This window comes from Plectropomus leopardus, chromosome 18 (assembly GCF_008729295.1).
Source record: "Plectropomus leopardus isolate mb chromosome 18, YSFRI_Pleo_2.0, whole genome shotgun sequence".
In the NCBI taxonomy this organism is placed as follows: Eukaryota; Metazoa; Chordata; class Actinopteri; order Perciformes; family Serranidae; genus Plectropomus; species Plectropomus leopardus.
In genome coordinates this window covers 26,942,229-26,960,717 of record NC_056480.1, presented here as the reverse complement: position 1 = coordinate 26,960,717, position 18,489 = coordinate 26,942,229, and the positions used below count along the sequence as shown (strand labels likewise).

The following is an 18,489-nucleotide window of genomic DNA, read 5'->3' as shown; positions in this document are numbered from 1 at the left end:
GTAGTAGTAGTAGTAGTCCCTGACTAAGTGACGTGTTTTATGGACATTTCATATTGTATTCGATGCATTAAAAAAAACAGCATTTTCTATGACAAGACCATCCACAATGACCCCGGCTTTGTCGTCATGCTCTCTGACCACAGGAACTATTTTCAAGTGGCCTAGACAGTAAAATATTGTTTTGACATGCGCTGTAGAATAAACCCAAATAGTGAATGGAAAAACTGCAGGAAATGTATGTAAAATTAAATTTGGATGAATTTTGAATATACTATTACTTTTGAATATGACATCAGAGATTAGTTTTTCCAAATATTTTTGGAACTTTTTATATACTTCCTTGTCTGTAATATGTATTTTTAATTTTCAGCAATCCTACATATTAATAGGGTAATTTTTGTTATCTGTTCAGAAGACTGAAGAGTGTGAATAAAGCTTGTGTTCAGGTCTTCACTGTCCCCTTATCCTGTGAGGTGTCTTTTGTGTTTTTACTATGGATATAGGCCTATTTTATGGATTTTTAAAGGTTTTCTTCCACCCCTTGAAATCAACATGGCCCCTGTGAAGCTTTGGCGACCCCTATTGGGGATCTGGAACCCCAGGTTGGAAACAAGTGATGCAATGTGCAAAACTGTGAGAATCCCTGATATAAACTTGAGTGGAGTAATCAGTGTATGGAGATAGATTTGTCTCAATATTATTCATGTGAGATGATCGACAATGTGTAGAAATGTGTTTTCTGTAAAGATCATACACCTTTCATTAACACTGTTTTAGTAAACTCAATAACTTCAAATATAAAACATCTGCAAATTCTGAAATATGGAGAGAGATTCGTCTTTATATTATTTGTGTGAGATTAACAATATGTGCAATCTGTAAATATAAACAACAAATACAATACATATACAAGTGAATACAAATTTACATATATTTAGCAAATATAAAACAGATCTGCAAATTCTTTTATCGAGAGGGATTTATCTCAATTGTATTTGTGTGAGATCAACAGCAGGTGTGTAAATGTGTTATCTGTAAATTTAAAACAGCTTCTACAAAAAAACCTAAAAATTTTTTTTGCAAATAACAGAATCTGTGTGCGTAAAGCACAAGTACACAAGCTCAGAATTGAGATTTACAAAAAAAAAACCTGGATTGACAAATGTTAAAGTTGGGAATGTTGGGAATACATACACAAGGTTTTCATTTATTTTTAAATGAATCAAATTAATTTTAATTTTTGTATTTGCAGATCATTTTATATTTTCAAAATATTGTTTTGAGTTTACCAATCCTGCAGAAAACACATGGACACGCAATATTGAGACAAATCTTCCTCCATAAAAGACACTTTTTCACATTTACTGCTTTCTAAATATGCTAACAAAGTAAAAAAACAACAACCAGCAACTTAAATATACACCAGTACATCTTTTATTTAACAAGAAACAAAATATACAGGGCCAGATAAAAGTACTGCAAAAGACAAAAAAAAGGAAACATCTTTGGTTCCTTCTCATGGTCAGTGATCGTCCACCTCCACCACGGGACCAGAGGTACAATGAGTCTGTCCTCTGTGGGACAATGGAAGAAATTAAGTTTGCCATTTCTATGTCAGCTGAAAAATGACTGATTCTATACGTTGACACCTTGTTACCGATGCTACATATTAAGTAGTACAGAAGAAGAGAAATGGACATGTTTGGGAGTGAAAACTACGATTCAGAACATTTTCCCTCCGTCTTCCCATGGGGCTCAGTCACCGCACCTTGTCAAAGTACCAGGAAAGATGCACCAGATTACGTTCAATGTCAGACGATAGAGAGGCGATCATCGAGGTTCAGAGCAAAAATTAAGTTCTGCTGTGAGATATGTTTTATAATACATCCATGCGGGAGAGTGGAGATCATGAATATACATTCTCAGCTAAGTGCTTGTCAGTTGAGACTGCCACAGAATAAAAACCAAGAGGCAAGCGTTGCATAGAGGTTCCTTTAACATTCTTGAGTTAAAACCTGATTTACAAGCTACTGCAATTACCAGGGCTGGGAATAGACAATCATCGCCACGGAAACCACACACACACACACACACACAAATCATACTCACCAATGACAGAGTTAAACGAGCTTCAAGTGGTCGGCTGACAAAGTTATGAGCAGACTGTAAAAAATAAAAAAATAATGTTGCTAACAACCGAACTGAAAGATTAGGAATGAAGCGTTGGTCATTAAAGTGTCACCTTAATACATTTCTAAATTCATAAAAAATAAACATATATTGTTATAGTGGTGCTCTTATAGGATGCATATCAATATAAGATTATGCTGTCAACAATAAATACAGACCACAAAATCAAACAGAAACAAAGCAGTGTGATGCAAACAAGCAAAAAAAAAAACAAAAACATGAGCAGAGAAATGTCTACAAGCAACAACTCAGATCAAATTACAAATGCTGTTGTGTGCATTTGAGCTGTGCGGACATTAAGAATGAGAAATTTCCTTCAATAATTCTGCAGAATTCTATATTATTTCTTTGTTATTAAGAACTTGATTTGGCTAAAGAAATTATTTGACTCACATCTCTGTTAAGACTTCACCTGAAACAAAATCAGTAAATTATGACAAGTGGCCTTTATGGCGAGCTGTGAGTCAAACTCCTTCCGACCACTTTGATTCTCAAGATGTAAATGAGACAAACTGAGTGGCCGCGCACACGCACGCACGCACGCACGCACGCACGCACGCACGCGCACACACACACACACACACACACACACACACACACACACTCTGATGACTCCTCGTCAGATTGGCTTGTGTCATCCCGAGCAGCGCTGTTTCAGAAAGGGAATGTGTAGTAAAAGAGAACAGCACAGTCTGTACATTTACATTCACACTAAGACTAGCTCAGATTGTTGTAGCTGTCATGGAAAGTTGTAGAGCTGTTTTAGTCAAGTTAAAGGGACAGTTCGCACAAAGTGAATTTTTGCGCGTTTTAAAGTGTCATCGTTCTGGAGGTGGTGAAATTTGAATGTTTCGTATTGGAAATGTTTTTAATTTCATTTTACCATCTGTTGCTGACAGACAGCCTTCTAGCTGGGTTAACATGCGTTAACATCATGCCTTCTCCCCACCCATCAGTCAACATTGGTTAGCCACTGATAGCACTGGCTGCTCAGCACTTTGCTGTAGAAACATTGGGTGGAAGCTGGCAAACACCGCCGTCCCTGCTGAAGATAAAACATTTAGCTAAACCTCTGGTCTTTCTTTCAGGTCCCCCTCATGAGTATGTGCCTTCATTTTAAGCCACAAACCCCCTTTAGCATTGTTTACTATGTCAGCACCACTAGCCCTGCCGGCGATGCTAACAGTGCTAACAGAGTTAACAATAGTCAACAATGCTAAAGGCTTAAAACTGAACTGCTTACTCACTGGGGTGACCCAAGGGGACACTTGGGCACAATGTTTCCACAGCAGCGCTGCTTGCTAACCCAGTGCAGAGCAGCTAAGGCTAACATCAGCTAAGCAGTGAAGCCCAAACAGCAGTGGGTTCCATGTTTCCACGTTAACACGGCTCCTTCCAGATTTGGATGGTACCCAGAGCAGTGAATTAAAGAGTAGCAAAATGAATCTATAGACAGACATGCATAAAAGGTCAAAACTATTCTTGGTGGTTAATCCATTAATCAGTGGCTTCTTTTAAATCTATTATTAAAACCCATTTTATAGACTTTTTAATTGTCTTTTAACAAATCTCTTTATTCTGTCTTGATCCAGCTTATTATTATTATCATTATTACTAATCTTCCGTGTTAAATGCCTTTATTTTGTTATCATATTTCTAACATGTTTCTGCCTAAAATCTCCAATCTAATTCTACATTGACTCTTGTCTGGCCTTTGTTTGGTATTATCAACTTTTATCACCTCTGCCTTGCTTTGTTCGTGTTTTTAAAAGTGCTGTATGAATAAAGTTATTATTAAGAGTTAACCACTGACATCGTATTGTGGCATGAAAGCCATGTTTCGACACAAGCAGCAGCATATGTAACACACTCTTGGAGTGTCACCAAAAAATAGGTTATTTTCAACTGAAGAATGGATTTATTTCTGGTGCTAATTACTTAACCACATTAGTCAAGATAACTTTCATCTTAAAAAGGTCATTCTCAGTAACCTAGTCATGGTGTGCATGTAAATGTACTGACCGATGAGGCACAATCTTCTCATCACCTTTAGAAAGCCTGCAGAGCATGCTGGGAGGACACGAGCTAGCCTTGCTATGTGATCAGCTTCATCCAGCGGAGGAGGAGTGGCTTGCAGGCTGGTGGCTTATAGTTAGGTGGCTTGATGCTGGAGGGGAGAGAGGAGACTGTGAGCAGCGTCGCTTCATTCCTGCGCGGCCACAGGCGGAGCTTTTGCCTCCTCTAGGAGGCTGTGTGAGTCCAGTTCAGGCTCACAGCGGCAGGACTGGGAGCAGGGGGTGCTGTCAGGGACAGGGTGGCTGCTGGGCTCTAGTAAAGAGTCTGTGGGTGGTGGAGAGGGGGAGTCAGTCCCGGGGTCGGAGGTGGGGGCTCCTGCTGTGCCTCCGTCCTGACCGCTGAGGTTTTGAACCTTCTTGTTGAGCTCGTTGCGTTCGACTTTTAGCGCCCGCCGCAGCTTCTCCAGCCGCTGGACTTTACCCTGCAGAGCCTCAAACTCACGGTCCCGCACTGATTTCTGCACACAAACACATTCATCAACGTTTCCGCTTTTGTGTTAGAGTTATCTGCACATTTTGGGAGACCAACTGACTTAAAACTTACAATTAGATTTTTATTTTTTTAATTAGACCAATTACACATGAATATTATATTCAGATACTTGTGAACTTTCCACAATTATGGTAGCATTTCCTCAGTTCCTGGTTTAATGAGAACCAATTCTTTAATGCTTTACTTAATCATGAAGTTTAGTTGTTTTTTTTTCATGTGTTTGTGTGCTTGTGTGTGTGCGTGTATGGGGGACGTCAATCTGTATGAAAAGTTCTACACAAATGAAGTCTGATAGATTGACTGATAAAGGTATAATATGTAACATTTATGCATTAAAACATCTAAAAATGACTAGACCTATGTTCTCAGAACCATTGCTAAACCATCGAGAGGCACAATTATGTCTAAAATCCAGCAGCTTTATGGTACAAAAAAGAGGAAAACAAAGATGTCACGGCAGGGTTGAATATATGGTGCTGACTGGGGATCATTGGACTTCAGTTAGCAATCACAGTTCACTCAGTTTTACTTCACACGTCACTGACAGTGAGCGGAAACTTCAGTCCTTTGCATTAACCAAACTAAAAATTATTCAATTATTCACTGACCAACTCGTCTACCTGAATTTAAATATTTAAAATACTTTCACAGCAAAAACTGATGGAAGCAATTAATTTAGATGAATTAACTGTCATGTCATCCATCTTTATTCACAGTCTGTTTCTGAGCACTACATTTTTGGTACCCTGACATCCCTGTGTGACACAACACAAAAACATCAGCCACTGCCATCAGTGAACATCATCTTATTTTCCGATGGCAGTCAACAAGTCAATATTGGCACCCCTGGTTTTATTTAGCGTAAGGCATTGTTGGTCAGAACATGACAATGAATACAAAATGCTGCTTTACCTCCTCTGCCATCTCCAGAAGAGCCTTGTTGCTGCTCTCCCACCTGGACCGATACATGGCCGTCTCCTTCTCCAGCTTCTTGATCTTTTTGGTCATCTGGAGCACAAAGGAAACAAGACCGTCACCTCCTGCAGAGGACAAATACAACTTCTCCTTCTGTCACATCCTCACAGTAACAGACACCTCACCTTCTCCATCTCCTGTTTGAATGTGGTGAAGACCTCGTTGCTCTTGGACAAAGTGGTCTGAAACTCTTCAAACTTCTCTGTGTACAGTGAAAGCTGAGAAAACAACAGTCAGTTTACTCACGGGTTATTGCATTCCAACTCACCCACAATTCAAAACTTTTTCCAGTTCATGTCACGGATTTTCTGAAAAAAACTCATGTTGAAACGTCTATTAAACTCATTAAATCCTATAGCAGTACTCCAAATACCTTTTAAGTTATGTGTTTTTGAAGTTTGGCCCTCTGAGCTAAATTTCAGCATTTTAATAAATTATTAACTAGTTATTAAAATTAATAAACGAAAAAGGAGTAATACTAAATCTCAATTTTTTTAATCCGCAATGAATAGTAGTACTGTCCTGTAAATCTAAGATTAGCAAGACCTGTAGCACGTTTTTTGTTTTTTTTTAATGCAGGATGAAATAACTTCTAGATGTGATAGAGCTATATTTATACACATCATAGAAATTTAGTTGCAAGAAAGTGAAAACTAGTGGAGATAAACATTTTTTTTTAAAAAATAGCAGATTTCCCATTCTTGTGAAAAATGACTTCATGTTATTAATTCAATTACTGTAACCATTCAGAAACAGCCATTGAAATGAAAACATGTTGCCAAGTTTCACAAAAATGCTGAAATTTAGCTCCAAGGGCCAAACTTCAAAAATTCCTAACTTAAAAAGTATTTGGAGTACAGCTATAGGATTTTGTGAAATCTCATGAATTTAAAATAAGCTTCAGCATTATTTTTTTTTTCAAGAAAATCCATGACATGAACTGGGAAGCCCTATGTAAGTTGGCATGGAATGATCCTCATATTTAATGTGCAAACTTTTTTTGCAGCTTTAAAGTTGAAGAGTAAAGACTGATAATAAACCTGCTGTTTGAGGTGAACTTCCTGTTGCTTCATCAGCTCACACATCCTTTGAGACTCCACCGCTTCTTTCAGTAGCTGAAGAGACGAGGAAAACGGCAAATTATTGTAACACTGATGTATAAAACAAGACCAAGCATGTTGTTTTTTTTGTTTTGTGCTTGTTTTGTGGATAATTACAAATTCTTTCTCTCTGTCGTGGCGCTCCTCTGACTCCTTGAGCAGCTCCTGAGCCTGGTGCAGCTTGGCGTCCACCAGCTGTTGCTGCAGGTCTTTGTGCTTCACCACTTTGTCTATGTGCTGGAGGAGGAAAATAAAAAGCCTGTCAGACATCCAGTAAATGTGAGAAATGGACATGATTGTGAGCTATGAAAACTCACACGCTGCCCCTCAAAGAAGACACACACCTCCTCTCGTAGTTTGTACTGTTCATAGAGCTTCTTGAGTTTCTCAGCCAGCTCCGTGTTCTCTTGTCGCAGACTGGCATTCCTCTCGTTGTGCTGCTCCATCTGAGCCTGGATGTCATTTAGTGTCACCTGGAAATGGGAGGTGACTTCCTTCCTTTTCTCCTCCTCCAGACGCGTCCTTTGCATCCCCTCCTCCTGCAGATGGAAAGAAAAATGTGTAACGCCCCTGCCACACTGCTGCAATAAGCAGCATATGATGGCCACCTCACTAAACTACTGTGGCTCGCACTTGTGCGGTGTTCACACTGTAAGCGTTGCTGCTGTGGCGTTGCCTCCTGCTATTAGCTATGTATTTTCCAAATTAAAAGCCTATACTCCAAACATTTATGGGGCTGTGCAGCCTCTGTACTGTCAACAACATGGTCGTGCAATTATTTCACCATAAAAATCCTTGTCTTATCAACTGCTGACAGGAGCGTTTCAGAGGGCTTTTAATTTGAAACAGACACAGAAACAAATATCGCCTTGCCCCGGCAGAACGTGTGCAAAACAAATGTTGTGCTGCTTGCTTCCACCATGGAAAACATTTCACTCCTCTTGTGATGCTTCTCCACAAACTACACTTTAGTAAACATTTGTCCAAACATAAATCAAGGCAAAAACTTGAGAGCAAATGCATCTTCATATACTGTCTTAAAACTGATCTTAACTAAAATCTAGGGCTGTACCTGACCTGTCAGTCGAATCACATTTGGCTGTCAAATACGAACATTTAACTTTTCTTTTTTTTTTCCAAATGAATTTCTAAAGTTTTAACAGGGCTCAGCAGGACATTCAGTGTGATAGTGGCATTCATGTAATATAGTAAACAAGCTGACAGCCCTAATGAGGGATCAGAAATGTGCAACAACATTTTTTGCTGACAGTAGATATCAAACAAAAGCCAGAGACTGTGTCGTAATACGCTGCTGTTAGCCGTAAATTGACCACTTTGAAACAGAAGAGAGAAGATAATGTCTTCTCAGCTCTTGTCCCTTGAGCCGCTGCATCATGTCCACAGCTGGACCTCAGAGAACCATAAATGTCAGGAGCGCTCACTCCGCAGCTAAATCTGGTGACCGAACTGTCCTTAGAAGTACACTGCACAGCATAATGACTAGCAAAAAACAAAATCCTTGACTTTCTGAGGGCAGCCAAACCAAAAAAAGTTGAAGGCAGCTTATCTGAGGAGTCACAGTACACATGAGCTGACAGACCAACAGAAGTTGGACCTTCAAAAGGCTATGGTTGCTGAAGTCATACGCTGAATCATTACATTAGTTGGGAGTGTATATTTGTGGTATTAGTCCTGTTTTTGTACCTTGAGTGAGCGGTTGTGTCGCTGCAGCTCCCTGCACAGACTCTCCAGCTTGCTGCGAGCCAGGATGGCCTTGCTGTGTTCGTTCCTCAGGTTGTCTTTCTCCTGGACAAGCTGGTTCTGTTTCTTCTGCAGAACTCGCATCTGCTTCTGAGTGTTGCGGTGCTCCTCCAGCTGTCACGAACACACACATAAGTTTTAAGATGTTAAACTGGAAAACAAGATTAGACTTGATTGGCTAAGTGCTGATTTCATAAATGTGTTGAGGTTAAAATACCTTGATCTGTTTAGGGTTATAGATACTCATAATTTTTTTATTATTTATTATACTAGTCATTATTATTCTCCTTTATAGACGACTTTAATATTACACACACTCGTATCGCTCTGCACACGAAATGCGCTTTTTTTAAAATAATTATATATTAAAATATTTTTTGTACTTTAAGTGCCTAAGTGCTAGATATGTCATAAAAATGTGTTTAGAGGTTAATTAAATACCCATTAGGTATTCATGTTTTATGGTTTTATAGATAATCCCAATAAATTTATTTGATTAAATATTTAAATTAATATCTAGTACCATGATGATTATTTTTTGAAGATTTCTCTTGTCCAATCCCTCACTTTTATAGAAGATACGACCTTTATTTTAAAATAATAAAAAAAAAAAAAAAAAAAATAAGAAAAAAAATAAATAAATTACCATTTTTTCACTTTCACACCCATTTGACCAAATTTTGAAACAATCATACTGATTCCTGTAGCTTTAAATCATCCTAAATGTAACACAAAGCATTGTGTTGTCATTAACCCTCAGGGCCCGCTTTAATATGACACACACTTGTATCACTGCACACAAAACGCATTTTTCATAATCAAGTATCAAATAATCATTGATTTTTCATAATCTGAAGAATTTAAATGAAAAAAAACCAAAACCTCCTTGCCGCAGCGGCTGTGGGTTCGACTCCAGTTCACAGCCTTTTGCTGCATGTCATATCTTTCTCTCCCACTTTCATCTGTGACTCTGTCCTATCCAATAAAGGCAAAAATGCCCCCCAAAAAATCTTCATAAAAAAAAATCAATCGATATGTCAGTGATTTGCAGCATTGTGATAGTGCACCTAGTAAAAATAGCATATATTTTCTTCATATGCCAAATATGGTAAAAATGACATCATCAGGTGGAAAATAGTAAAAATGACATATTCCAAAGCAAAAGCCCAGAATGTAACCCAGAAATAATACAATGCATGTTTTTATGCTTTGCTGGCTGTGAAATCAAAAATCACAATTCGAATGGGTTTTAAATGGTGCAATTTTTGCACTGAACAGTATGAGTTTAACAATTTTTTTCCACAGTGTATTTTAGACTAATTGTAGGAGCTGAGCTGGAATTTCCAAGATTAAACAAAAATACACAGTCTTGCCATATTCATGAACACAGTCAAAATGATCAAAATACAAAGAATGAAAAGCACATAAAATGTGGCAAACCGTTCCTAAGGGTTAAAAAAATATTATCTGCAGTAAACTCTGCTTTGTTTTCTAATAAGCTGTTCAAACACATATTGTATTTGAGCTATAGGACAAATGTGAGTCACAGTACATCCCGTTTCATCCATCCTGCACTGAGACGACAGCACAAGCATACGTGATGCTAAAACATTCAGCTGATATTTTGGAGGCATTTTTGTCTTCCTTCAGTCGATAAAAACACTGCAGTGTAGACCAACACTTATCCTCGTACATCAGCTCTGAAACACCGCTCAAGCACACACACCAGCTTTCTCAAGCTCACATACATCCAAACAGATGGTCTGCCACTTAAACATTCACACACAGACACACACAGTCAATATAAGAGTTCCTGCAGCACACACAGCTCCAGCTGATCATTTAGGGACACCCTGTATTGACTGAGGTCACAGGACAGAGATCTGCATTGCACCACTCTGTGTCTGTTTGACAAACGTCACTGCATCCCATTAAAGTACACTCCCTGTTTGCATCAAAGTCCCCCTGACCAACTCTCTGTCCTTACTCTAAACTCTATACGTCCAGCATGTATTTCTGTTTTACACTCCGGAGAATTCCCTTTGAATTTATAGCAGAGTGTCCAAACTGCTTTTCTCATCATACAGGTCATTAAAAAATAAATAAATTCACATATAAATGACACAAATGCAACTATTTTTTCTTTAAAAGAAAAAAGTTTTCAACTTCCCACTTCGCTGTTGACTTTATGCTTTTTGGCTGTGGCCATGTCTGCTATCTAGCAGGAAATATCTGGTGTTAGGTAAAAATTCCAAGCTGTATATATATACTTTGCATGTAGCATATTGAAAATAATTCATTGTTTGTGGGTTCTTTTTTCTTTCATCTAAAAACAGGCGCATCATGACAAAAACCTGGCGTTTAAAGGGTTAAAATTCTGAAAATGAATGAATATTTGAGATTTATGATTAGGGCCGATGTTGGTTAAAAAAATTAACTCAGTAAAAGTAGAAAATGATATTAATGTGTACTATTTTTTTAAAGCTTGATTTTGAAAAGCGCATTTTGTGCACAAAGCAGTATGAGTGTGTGTAATATTGTGCCAAACTAGTCTGAGGACCACATCTGGCCCTCGGGCCAGACTTTGGACATGACTGATTTATAACCACACTTAAGGGCTTTATTCCATTCGCAGGAGACACTCACCAGTTCAGCGTACTTCTTACAGAGGCCTGCGAGCTTTTCCTCTGGGGTGCTCAGCGTGTTCAGAGTCTGCATGAGAAGCGTGATCTCTTTGCCTGCATGGACAACAGACAGGACAGAATCAGAGAGACTGTTAGAAAACAGAGTAGAACTAGCTTTATTTTATTTTGATTTAATCTTTATTCAACCAGGTCGGTCACAAATTAAGAATCTCTTTTTGAAGGGGGACTGGCTAAGACACTCAGCATTGAAAACACAAAGTTTCAGACAGAGACACAAAGAAAGACAAAAATACAATTCACAAGCACTAAAATTTGCATTAAAAAAGAAATATCTATGAGTCAAAAAAGGACTTTCTGGGAAGCAGTTGTACAACCAGGCAGTCAAAAAACATCCTCATCCTATAGAATCTGCTTCTAAGTCTTTCATTTAGATTTAAAAACATTTAATGACACCAGCTCCTTCAGTTTCAAGTCATTCTGCTAGAAATTCCAGGCTGAGGGTTCAGAATACTCAAAAGCCCTTTTCCCAATTTCTGTGCAACTGTTTTGGACAAAAACCATAAAGTCAATGAATACTGCCCGCTACTTTTCTGCCTAGTTTTATTTATCAAACTAGCCTCAAAACTGTTAACACTGCCATACTTTTCAAGTCAGTTCTTTTTTTACATTTATTTAGCTTTAATTACCAAAATACAAGTCAGTTTTTGCATCAGTATAAAACGACAAGTGATGCCATCAGAACTGATACTTCGGTACCAAGTTAGTACCAACTAGAGCTGGATGGTATGGCCTTGAAATAATATCACGATATTTTTGGGCCATATCACACGGTACATGGTATATATCACAATATTTTAAATCTCCCCAAAAGCTTCATAAATGCTGGACTGGGCAACAAACTTAAATGTAACGATATGACGAAATTCGTAGATATTGATACTATGAAATTATTTTAGGGAGGACTATTTGCATTTGGACAAAATATTAACAGAATGTTAATTATTTTGATTATCATCAGTAATGTGGATTTAATGACTTAAGTGGGTGAACGCAAGTATTAGGACAAGTAGAACAGCCTGATAAGCTCCGAAAATGACATCACTTTACTGCAGCTTTTAAAATCAGATAAAGACTGTTCTTATTTGATATCATGACATGATGATATCCAAAATCTCAAGACAGTATGTGGTCTCATATCACGGTAACGGTGTGTATCATGTTTATTGCCCAGCCCTTGTACCAACATTCTGAAAATGCCACGGTACTTGTTTTTCTGCAGAAGAGAGGATGGCAGCAGATACACAAGTGTTCTTGTCTGTCCTCAAATGCTACAGAAGAAGAACGCCTACAAGCACACGCAAAAACTACACGTGGAAGACGGTGGCAATGTTGACCCTGCTCAACATGGTCTGCACGACGCTTTTCTTTACTATGGAACGGTGCAGCCCGGTGCTTTGGCCGCACGCCTCCTATAATTCTCTGACATGCGTGACATGGGGAGCTCTCCTTCGCCTGTGTGTGTCGTGCACAGCAGACTAAACAACAGTTGTTTTTTTTTAAATCCAAAATATTATGACTTTATTCTCAGCTTCTCTAAGATATGTGGGATATGTTTTGAATGTACAGACAGTTTTGAATGTGAGCAGAAAAGTTGCTTAAACACACATGAGCTAAAGTCCAAAATTTAGTCTTTTTTGGTATCAAATTTGGGGTTGAGTATTGCGTAATTTTGGGGGTGTTGGTACTGATCACTAGATTTTTGGTACCCTGACATCCCTAAAAGCTACATCTACTACTGAGTCTGATGGGATGACCAATATAAAAAATAAGAAGAGTATATTCCTCCTTACCTAGACCCTTCACTTTCTTCTTCTCCTGAGTCTTCTTCTGCTCCTTCTCCACGCCGTTGCCAGCTCCGTTGACTTTGTCCTCTGGCTTGTCGTCCTCCCTCTCGTTGGTCAGCCCGTTGAGCTCTGGGCTGTGTGACTGCCCGTTAGGCACCATGCTGGCGTCGTCTGAAATGCTCTCCCGACAGTAGGTGCTGAGGATGTCCTCCAGCTGCCGGCTCAGCTCCTCAGCCATGTCGCATGAAAGTGCGGCTTCTGCAACTACAAAGCATGCAAACATGATCAAAAAGAACGTCAAATTTTTGTGACTTTTTCTTGGACTTGGAAGTTGTGAATCTAAAAAACACATCCTACACTACTAAATGTGGCATTTGAGACTGCTGCTGGCAATACTTCCAGCATCTCTGGCTCCTGGATGTAGTTAGTGGTGTTTTTTTCTCCCAAAACATAACAAGGATAAAATTTGGCAAATAGTTGAGGCACTTGCAGAGCAACACCAAAGACGTTTAGTCTTTTTATTAAGGCAGCACCTCTGAAAATATCCACGACTGTCGATCTACATTCATGTAAGAAACCACTAACTCAAGTTTACGATGTATTCAACTCAGAAACTTGGAGGATTTGATGTCAGAAAAGACATCCTAACAGCTTTGTACAAATCACTCCTTGAATAATAAATGTTAAGAAGTGAGCACTGCTCACTTTCAACATCTCATTTTGGTTCATTTTCATCTCTGTTAAATATAAATCAAAGCTTTCCCGGATCATTTACCAAGCAAGTGAAATAATTGGCAAAACCCAAACTCCACTGTCAGTGCCTCGTACCCAGGCAGCTGAAAGTTAATCACATTACAAAAGATCCCACTCACCCTCTGCAGAAGTCTCTCCAGCTACTACCATCAGGCCGCTGCTATAAAGTCCCCATGACCAAGAAAAACACTTCTAAAAACATCTTCATTCCCACTGCCAGAAACATCTCAAATAAGGGTAATGATCCATATGTCTATGTAAACACTGTGTCACTATGCACAAAGTAGTATATTGTGATTTTTATTCGGTCTAAATTATTTGTATTAGGTATTTCTTCTATTTTTAAGAACATATGCTGTATGTTTATTGTCTGAGTTTGTTTTGCAACGCACGTTGTTTGTTGTGCCACATCTAAGACGATTTTCTGGCACGACGGACAATTAAGTTTTCTGAATGTGAACTAGTTGTTTTCTTGTCACAAATATTGCACCGTGTGCTGTTACCATCAGTCTTACTAAAAAGCAGTCGAGCATTTGAGCATTTCTGCAACAATTTAAGAGAAAAGTGAAAGCAGTATCACAAACATAAATTCAAAGCGTATCTGTAGAGCTGTATGCATCCCTAGTGAGAAAGGTGAGCCACTTATTAAGGATTAAAATCATGACCCACTTTGCAGATGATGGCGAGCAAATTATGCAGTGCTTACAGAGAAAAACTTTTTTAAGATATGTGTAAGGATCTTCAGCAATGTTCTACACAAGTAAATACTAGGGGTGCAATGATCCATCAATTAGGATAAATAGCAATTCAATGATGCAATTTGATGGATGCAAAGAGAAAACATCGATCCATACCATCATCTTTAGGATAAGCCTTTATTTAGAAATTCTGTGTTACCGTCAAACAGCGGCAGGCAGATAATGGCAAGCTGCAGAGGAAGTGACGATGATGACAACGTTATTCAGTCTGTAATAATCAGTAGTGTGGGAATATTTTGGATTTCTAAAAAATATGGGTGAACAGGCAACAGCACGGGTCACATGTAAACAATGTCGTTACGGAAAAAAAATACAGGAACATACATGTCGGACCTGCCTGGACGAGCTTCTCACTTTGCTAACTTCCAGTAGCAACATTAGCTGCTCTGTTAGCAATGTTTGACTGAAAAAAAAAAAAAACATGCATGCAGACTGAAATTAAACCGTTCTGTTGGGAGATGAGTCACTTACACCAGCAGTGAGTCAGAAAAAGTAAAAATAATACATGTACTTTGTTAAACTATGAGCAGAAGAAATATCTGGCAAGAAAAAGTGCTTAAACTCATAACGTGTGTCTACCAAAAACCCTAACAGTTATTATTAAGCACAATTTTGTACTTTTGTTTAATAGTCTTGTTGTTATTCCATGTTTTATTGCTGCTGGGAGAAGTTTGCCTTTGGGCTTTACTTCAGATAGCTCTGAAATTTTAGGAAAAAGATAGGAATTCTCAAAAAATTACAACCCAAACCCACATGAGTTTGAGCCTGAACGCAGCCAATCAGACATCCTCACAGCAAATACTGAGCCCGAGTCAGACCAAACCCATCCCAAGTATTATCAAGTAAGTATTATTAGTATTATTATTTTTAAGTGGGGGTTTGCATGCAATAGACCAAGACACTCAGCTCATCATCTTAACACAACATTAACTGATATCAGTGCCTGTTAAAAATATCTATTATGGAGAAATAAATTTATCTACCCTTTCAGGATTTACCGACCACACTGACAGGCAGACAAAGTCCGCTTCCTACTGCCTTATGAATGGATCTCATGTCACAGAGATAGTCCTGTCAACAACATACAGTGTACCTTCTAAATAATTCAATTTTACCTTCACTTCCCCCCTCATCGCCTTGTGGAGGTGTGTCTGTCTGTGGCGTCTGTGGTTCAGACTCTTTGGGGCTGTTGCTGTCCAAGCTGTCTTTAGCAGCTGCAGGTGACTCCGTCCCTCCTGCTGTAGGTGGAGCATCCTCACTGCCCTGGGTGGCAGACTCTTCTGTGTCTTGTTTTATCATCTCTGGGATCTGTTACAAGCAGAAACACCTGTGATTCTTAACAGACTCAGTAGCAATGACACTCAAAGTAACACTTATCAGAACTTGTTTGCCCTCAAGCTATTCCAGTACAATAAACTCATCATAATGACAGTAACATATGTAACAACATCAACATGATTTTCTTCTTTTCTTCTGGTCCCAAAAATGACTAACCTGCTCACATAAAACAGCAATGACCGTAAAACTTAGAATAAAAGCCTAGTCCCAATTAAATACCCAGTCCCTTTTGCTAGCCCGGTTTGGCAACACATTTTGACAAATAAAGGCCTTTCTCAATTATGGGCCTTTTTTTTTTTTTTTTTTTTTTAATGTTTATACTTTCTTTGGATTTATACAACCGGGTTGTTGGCTACCTGCCGGAGACAACCTTAGTTAACTGCTCAGATCACGCATACAGTATGTATGTATGTTCAAACTTTTGTCATTATGGACAGGCTACTCACAATGTTAGCTTGGCAAGACTCCTTAATTCAATCATTCAATTAATTTTAACGACACCATGAGCACCAAAGAAGACAGAATTACAGGCATAGTAAACAAGAGAGATGCAACTTAAAAAAAAGAGATATTAGTAGATGTAGAGGACTACTTGTTTTAAAAAGCTGAGGAAATATGTCTAGTGAACTACTACTACTACTACTACACTACTGATCATATATTAAAAAATAATTTTACAGAATGATTGTATTTTTTAGTCTTTTTTTCCAGGTAATTTCTCACTTTGCATTTTTTTGTTTCATTTTCTCTCTTTTTTGGGGGTGTTACTTATCACCTTCTTCCCATATTTTAGAATAAAATAAAGCCAACTTGCCCAGGTCTCAAAAGCAAAAGGTTAAATATATTATTTGATTGTATCTCCATCTTTGCTGAACGACAGTTTTATGTGAAAGGAATTAAAAGCCCGTCCCATATAGACATCTGTCCCAAGTATGAGGCTGGTGAGTTCAGTGATTTAAGCAAGCAACCGCCCGTGCTATAAATTGAAGGTTTTACGGTAAATCACATGACATTTTAATAAATCTACAATTCATCTTTATCATCTTCATCTTGCTTACATTAACTGTCGTCCTCAGCGGTAATGCGAAGAGTAACGTGACATTTTTAACAAAATAAAATGTAATGTTGGTCTCTAGCTAAATATTAGCTGAGCTCTGTGAGTGCTGGTCAAAGCTGGACTGAAGCTAAAAAATTAATACGCAGCAAAATATCTCGACTCTGGCAATGGCTGTGTGTGACGTAGCTTAATTATTTATACAGAAACTTTTGACCGCCAGAACTGCAGCTAACGTTGACTTGGAATTCTATGACATCCTTCTGAAAGTTTGTTTATCTCACGTTAAGCAAATTAAATAGTATCGTGAGTGACCCCAGACTAGTTTTATATTTGCATGTGTACTCGAAAATATATCAGAGCAAATGTTAACTACATTTCCTATCATCTGCACCCTGAGCTCACTAGCTTTCGCTTCACCTCTTGCTATCGAGCTTTCACATCTCGTTAGCTAACACCTGCTAACGTTCGCTAGCCGCCAGATGCGGCTGTATTAGCTCGCACGACTAACAGTTACCCATGTTAGCTCGTGTATACAGGAAATAAACATGTAAAAACACAGACATACAAAAAATGTACTTCTCTCCTCATTGTATACCGCTGTGTGAGATGTTAGGGAGTTGTTTACCTTCTGAGCCGAGGGGTAAATATCTAGTGTTGCTGTGAACTGAACTGCAGGTTTCCTCAACAGCGTGAGCAAGAAAAAAAAGACTTCCGGTCATAACTTTGGATTCTTCTTCTTCGTTGTAGTTTTAAAAGCGGTTTACATCCCAGCGTGATGCTCTGCCGCCATCTATAGGAACGGTTTGCCACTCCAAAGGTCTGTGCGGCTCAAAACATAAATAAAGATGGATTTTTGATGTGAATATTAACGCCAGCATAAAATGAATAAATTAATAAATAAAGATAGATAGATAGCTAAATAGATAGATAGATAGATACATACATACATAGATTTTATATATATATTTATCTTTGTATTTATATATACATTTTCAGCAGTTCAATACACAAAGTTGGGATGATGTGTAAAACAAAATATATACAAAATAATTATTTCTGACCTATACACATTGGAATACTGTACAAAGACAATATACTTAATTTTCAAACTAAAACTCATTTTTGTTTTTTTGTCCAATATACAGTAATTCTAAATTTGTTGCCTGCAAAACAACAGGAGCAAGGAATTACTGGGGAAGTTATGGAATGCTCCAAAAACACATGGAAAACTCCTCAGTTAAACACGTTAATTGAAAAAAATGTGAGTATTACTATCTTTTGTGAAAAACATAGCATAAAGCATAGGAAAAAAGTCACACAAGAACAACCTTTCTTAATGCAGAATTGCAAGGAAATTGGGGATTTCGCCACCTGCAATCTGTAATGTTATCAAAAGATTCAGAGAATCTGGAGAGATCTCTCCACACAAGGCAAAGGGCTGAAAACCAACATTAAATGGACATCACCTTTGACCCCCCCAGGCTGTAGAAAACCCACCAA

The 18,489-nt window shown here is 38.3% G+C and overlaps 1 protein-coding gene across 1 annotated transcript; it reads right to left on the bottom strand.

The window, feature by feature from the left end:
- Positions 1 to 1,416: 1,416 nt before the first annotated feature.
- txlna (taxilin alpha) lies at positions 1,417 to 17,688 on the bottom strand. The gene is made up of 11 exons (XM_042506584.1): positions 17,615 to 17,688; positions 15,710 to 15,902; positions 13,090 to 13,347; positions 11,241 to 11,332; positions 8,538 to 8,708; positions 7,178 to 7,372; positions 6,951 to 7,070; positions 6,774 to 6,848; positions 5,859 to 5,951; positions 5,671 to 5,766; positions 1,417 to 4,723 (listed from the first exon to the last, which is right to left on the bottom strand). Exons 2-11 carry the CDS (start codon positions 15,891 to 15,893, stop codon positions 4,394 to 4,396), a joined length of 1,614 nt encoding a protein of 537 aa, XP_042362518.1. The 5' UTR covers positions 15,894 to 15,902; positions 17,615 to 17,688; the 3' UTR covers positions 1,417 to 4,393.
- Between the last annotated feature and the right edge of the window lie 801 nt (positions 17,689 to 18,489).

What these genes read in the sequence shown, in the direction of transcription:
- txlna (XM_042506584.1), bottom strand. Translation starts at nt 15,893, where the DNA reads ATGATAAAACAAGACACAGAAGAGTCTGCCACCCAGGGCAGTGAGGAT. An exon ending in GAAGAAAGTGAAGGGTCTAG is followed by an intron (nt 11,333 to 13,089) that starts GTAAGGAGGAAT and finishes TTGTCCATGCAG; the next exon opens with GCAAAGAGATCACGCTTCTC. An exon ending in TTCTGGAGATGGCAGAGGAG is followed by an intron (nt 4,724 to 5,670) that starts GTAAAGCAGCAT and finishes GTTTGTGTGCAG; the next exon opens with AAATCAGTGCGGGACCGTGA.